Source organism: Quercus robur, chromosome 9 (assembly GCF_932294415.1).
Source record: "Quercus robur chromosome 9, dhQueRobu3.1, whole genome shotgun sequence".
NCBI classification, from domain to species: domain Eukaryota; kingdom Viridiplantae; phylum Streptophyta; class Magnoliopsida; order Fagales; family Fagaceae; genus Quercus; species Quercus robur.
The window spans coordinates 15,729,833-15,735,698 of record NC_065542.1 but is presented as its reverse complement, the minus strand read 5'-3'; the positions used below and the strand labels follow the sequence as shown (position 1 = coordinate 15,735,698).

At 30.5% G+C, this 5,866-nt stretch overlaps 1 protein-coding gene across 1 annotated transcript; it reads right to left on the bottom strand.

Annotated features, from left to right (window-relative positions):
* Nucleotides 1-1,063: 1,063 nt before the first annotated feature.
* LOC126699864 (uncharacterized) lies at nucleotides 1,064-2,531 on the bottom strand. The gene is made up of 3 exons (XM_050397834.1): nucleotides 2,233-2,531; nucleotides 1,757-1,869; nucleotides 1,064-1,407 (listed from the first exon to the last, which is right to left on the bottom strand). The coding sequence occupies exons 1-3, from the start codon at nucleotides 2,435-2,437 to the stop codon at nucleotides 1,384-1,386; spliced, it is 342 nt and encodes a 113-aa protein (XP_050253791.1). The 5' UTR covers nucleotides 2,438-2,531; the 3' UTR covers nucleotides 1,064-1,383.
* Between the last annotated feature and the right edge of the window lie 3,335 nt (nucleotides 2,532-5,866).

The window sequence follows — 5,866 nt, the reverse complement described above, 5'->3', positions numbered from 1 at the left end:
TGGGTTACATCCATTTGTGTAAAGTGAGAAGTTATTATTATATATATATATATGATATATTGGATACACCAACCATACCATCTACTTCATGGTCAATATGTAATTTGGCCGTCAACGTGGGTTCCAGTTAGCTCAACTGGTAAAGTCTCTGATGGTTGTATAAGAGATCTGGGGTTTAATCCCCGCCTACACCAAAACTGATTGGTGTCTTGGTCTGATAATAAAGAGCTATTATCAGGAGCAGACGCCATAGATTGAAACTCTCTCTCAAAAAAAAAAAAATAATAAAAAAATTTGGCCGCCAACGGATCAGATCAGATAACTCTATGTGTCCTTTTCTCGACCGCCCTTTATCCCCTTATAGTACAATCTTTCACCATATTATATTAATTTATAACTACTATATACAATAATGGGAGACAACCGTAACTACAAAAATCTAAGGTCGTATGGTGCATATATTTAAATATATGTTTTCAATTTTTAAACTAGGTCATGCTCCTCTCTCCCCAAGAATCCATACATCTCTTATCAATATATGGACAGTTATCTCTCGAGCACTGATGCATTTAAGACACTCATTAATAATCAATTTAAAAAAAATTTTGATACCACTTTTATAAGAAATAAAAAAAAAAAAACTGCCAAAATATTAATTAATTTTTTTTCATTTCCCATAAAAATTTTATTTAAATAAATTATTAATTATACCCTAAGAACACTCGTTAGCATTTCCTTTTAAACAATATTACACATACTTCTACACACTTTTTTACTCACATATATTTCCGAAAAACTTATTGTTTAGACACGTATATCGGACCCCTAATTTCTAAAATCTCCCAAGAACCAAAATATCATATTTTTACACATTTTTTTATCTCCATGTATTTCTAAAAAACTTATTGTTTAAACACGTATAACGGACCCCTAACTTCTAAAATCTCCCAAGAACCAAAATATCTCACATAAATTATTACTCTACAGCGTCCATAAAAAAAAAAATTGCTTGATGGGTAAAGTATCTTTATAAAATTAAATAAAAATCCACATCTAAACAAACTTTATCATCAATCAAGAATATTTTAATAATAAATAGGCTGATTTGGTCATTTCAGCACTACATTCGATCTTGTGTAACTCTCACTAATTAACATGGTCATCTACTCATCTTCCTCCAATCGCTACACCCACATTAATTGAAAAAACTAAAAATTGAAAGACAATTTAAAAAATATATTAATATTAAAAAAAATTACAAGAAAATAAAATTTCACTACAATGAAGAATCTTTTCTCAATTCATAGGCCATAGCTGACAGGTGCAAGCAATCGATACATTATGGAATGGGGGTCCCTCTTAATCTTTATCACCGCCTGTTCTTCAACTTTCAAGATGTGGGACCACCTGTGGGGACATCAAAAATATTTAATCAGACCAATAAATATCATGTGATCAAACTCCATTATTCAACCAACCCCCCTTAAAAAAATAAAAAATAAATAAATAAAAAAACGAAAGGTAAAGTCCACCTAATAAATATATACATAACAAATACATAAACAAAAAAGAGAGGTTGATGGGCATATAAGCATATTGTTTTTCAAAGTAAGACCAAATATCATCTCACAAAGATCTTCTTTTTTTTTTCTTTTTTTTTTTCGAAGAGGAACTTGTTAGTTGAGACTTTGAGATGGGTCAGTCTACCACCCAAAATTTGATCATGTATATTGCACAAATGTATAGTTAAATTTACCTGATCTTGTGGTGGAATGGACGGCTGAGACGATACTCTCCTTGTTCTCTTGTCAGTCTTGCCGTACAGTTTGGCTCTACCACCCTTAACATTATTGCCCATATTACCAACTCCTACAAAATACAAAACAAAGATTTATCATTTAAACATGATCAAGTTCAACTCAAGCTCAAAAGAACACCCCAAAAGAGAAAAAAAGAAGAAGAAAAGTGACATTATAATGTCACCACAAATATCTCAAAGGCATATTCGAGAATATACAAATTTCTCTAGGCTAACATGTTTAGGTTAATCACTTATATACGTTATTATTAAAGCAAAGTTCTTTCTTTTTAGCCAAAAAGAGAGAATGCATTAACACAAAAAATAAAAAATGTGCACCAAAACAAAGTCTTTTTAGCCAATTGTACGTTGCACCACGATATTAGAGACAACCCCATTAACAAAAACAATGAGCTAGCTAACATATATTTTACCTTGGTTAACAAGCTTTTTATTTCGGCGTTTTTTCAAATCTAAGGTCGAGTCAGAACTGTCTGGTAAATACCGATCTAGACGGAGAATTGGATCGTTGTTGTAGTTGTTGTCAAACATTGTACGCACAAACGAGGCCTCCATGGAGTTTAGAAAGTGGAAGTGCTTCTCGTTAGTCCAGGACCCAGTTTTACAGCTCGAATCCATGGCTATGGAGAAACTGAAATTGGGTTTTGTAGAGAGAAAGAGAGTGCAAGGTGGGTTTGCTTTGTTATTGTTTTATAATTTGTGTTGTAAAATTTTCGCCAAGAGACTTTTTTATAGGGCGCGCAGTGTAGTGTAGGGTGGTCTTTTTAGGAGAGGTATAGAAAGAAGTTTTGAAATGAGAGTGTTGGGAATATGTACTCGCTGCCTTTGTGGACCATGTGTATTAGCGTATTAGGTGTTATGTCTCATCTGTCTCTTTCATTCTGTTTTTTATTTTTATTTCTTTAATTAAATCAAAATAGACTAACTTCTTTATAAGGATAATATAAATATTTAAATATAGGATAGTTAATTTTCTTTTATAATATATGATTAACTTGCTGGTAATCAAGTTCAATATAATATATATTTTTCGTTTTTATTTTTTTATCTATATATAAAATTTAATAGTTATGGTAGTTAAGAATATACATTTATACTATATTATGATTGCGTTTATATATAAAATTATTTACTATTTTAAATTAAAAATGATCTACTAAGATTGCAAGCAATGGAGGGTTTAAACTTTAAATATAAAATAAAATTTACATTCATTTAAATAATATATATTAAACAATGATGTGCTAATTTTTGGTGTCTTAAAAGCTTATGTGGCATAATATGAGGTCAACCAAAAATTAAATATTTTCATTTTTATATATAATAATTGGTAACTCATGCAATACACGAGAAAGTTTCAACCTAAAGGCTAATATTGTTTTTTATCTTTTAATTTTTTTAATGTGAAACTTTGTAACTAAGAAAATTATTAATAGCTATTTATATGATTAATTTTGTATACGAAATTATATTTTTAGCTATAGAAATTTATTATGTTTGTGTTTATATGTGGAATTATATATTCTACTATTTAGCTACTTTAATAAATATCAAGATCGATATGTTTATGTAAGGACTGAATTTGGATTGGACCCAGTATATGATTGGGTTTTAACCCAACAAGTCCAAACAATGAATTTATAGAGCGTGGGTGAAAGAACTAGTTCTACTCCAGAAGAAAGACAATAAAAGTTGCTGAATTAAGATTGTTAAGCACAAGTAAAATAAAAAAATCTGTCATCGACACGGCCTGAGGAACTTATGTTATAATATCTTGTTGATGAACACAGTTACAAGAGTTCACAATATTTTTATAAAGATTTCTTGATTTTTTCCGACCCTCGTTTAGGCCACCTTCCCATGCTATATAATGCAATCTTGGTATCATCCTTACCATACACGTGTAGGTTGGATTCTAGGAACTCCTTCTTGTCCCATCCAACACCTCCCAGAATCATCAACTAGTAGCTATAAGGCTGCTTGATCACTGTTCAGATATCATCTCCACATTAATGCGGTCAGAGAGTTAGTTGGGAGGCATTTAATGTGGAGGTAGCTGCTTTTGAAGATATTTGTTGCCACCCTTTGCTCGTCCCTTATTCAATACCCGACTCTTAATTGTGATGCAACCTTGAAGGGTGCCTGGGATGATAAGACATTCTTACTGACCTCGGATCCCCGTTTCCGAGATGAATTTTCTCTTCAGACGTATTTTGGACTATCACATATAATCTTTATTTCTTCTTCTTATACCATGCCCATTATAACCTTATTTAACCATCCTCGGATCGGGCTATAGGCCTAATTTATACAGTTTTAATATTACCTTCTAGATAGTTGGGCCCCACAATTTATATATATATATATATATATACATATATACACACATGCACTACTACTACTACTACTATTTAAGAAAATATAATGTACTAAGATTCTATTGTGCGATTTAAATATATAAAATAATTTAAATTCAATTAAGAAATATTATAATAATCAAATAACATTGTGAGTTTTTTTTTTTTTTTTTGTATAATATGACATTGTGAGGTTTGAAAAGCTTACATGACATAGTATTTCGAGGTCAACCAAAAGTCAAATAGCTTTGGTTTTATATAAATTATACATATTTTATCCAGACAAAATAATTATGTTATTCATAATTTTTTAATATAACTTTATAGGTGGAAATAGTTTTGATTTTTTCTCCCTTTTTTTAGTATAACTAATGGGAATTTTTGTGAGTAACTTTGGACTTCATTATAATAATTTTCAAAAATTGTTCTTAACTTGTTCTTAACTAAGGTAAAGTTCATTATATACAAAAAAGTGAATATATAAAGTTTAAACTAAAACAATTAGAAACTAGAAAGAAATAGAGAGCATGTTATTCTTTGAAATATTGGGTTTTCCCTTTTCAAAAAAAAAAAAGTGTGTTGGGTTCATTATTTTAGATGGATGTGTGTAGTGAAAGAGCGAGTATCAAAGTTGTTATTGTACTCGAGAGGCTAAGGCTAGGAATGGAATGGGGGTGAAAATATCTGAAAGCTTAAGAAAATTCGAGTTTTCCGTGAATTGAAAGATATTTTTGGATAGGCAAAGAAGTACCGGTTCGAAGAATGAGAAATAAAAATACTAACAAAATATCTGATGCTATCCGATGTTGACCGATATTTTTAGTATCCGAATCCAGAGGTGTGGGGATTTTTCTGTGACCGCTATGTTTATGACCTCCAAGTTTGCGCATATTTACGAAAAATATCCCCCTTTGTTAGTCAAGGTCTAAAAATGTTGTTGATTCCATGCATTGTATCACACGTTTCTCATATGTTACTCACCTTTTTGTCCCAATCAGAATATTCGACCACAACCCACCAGCCTCTCTTTATTCAGCTCTGTCGGCATGAACTTATTAAGGTAGAATTTCATAATTATTTTCAATTTTATTAACATATTCTAAAGTTTGCGTTAATGTTAATCAGGTTTAAGATATTTTGAAATGGACTAATTTAGGTACTAAAGTTAATTTAGTTTCTAAGACAGTTGAGAAAAATGACTAATTGACTTAACCCACCAGCCTATATAGACCAAATTAGTAAGTTTTGAAAAATCTTAAATCTGGTCGGCATTAATCTATATCTTAGGGTGTGTTAATCAAATTTACTCTTTAGCTTGTATTCAATATTTTTATAATTATATTTGTTATTTTTCATTGTGAATGAGATCGTTTTGAAATCTGTTTAATGAGTGCCACGGTAACAAAAGAAACCATATTGAATAAAATGGTATATTACTCTATAATATGTTTATTGTGTATTTCTTAAATAACATTTCTGGAAGCTAGAATTAAGGTAGGGTATTTCCATAATGTTTCTTTTCCTCATGTTAGACGGGAAAGTAATACTGTAACTTATAATTTTACTCGACATGCTCTACATGCTACAGGTTTTAAGGTTTGGAGGAAAGATGTCCCACCACACCTATTAGTTGTAATTCAAGCCAACTTAGATTTGGTTTCTTACTTAAATTATCAGCTTTCTTCCCAAA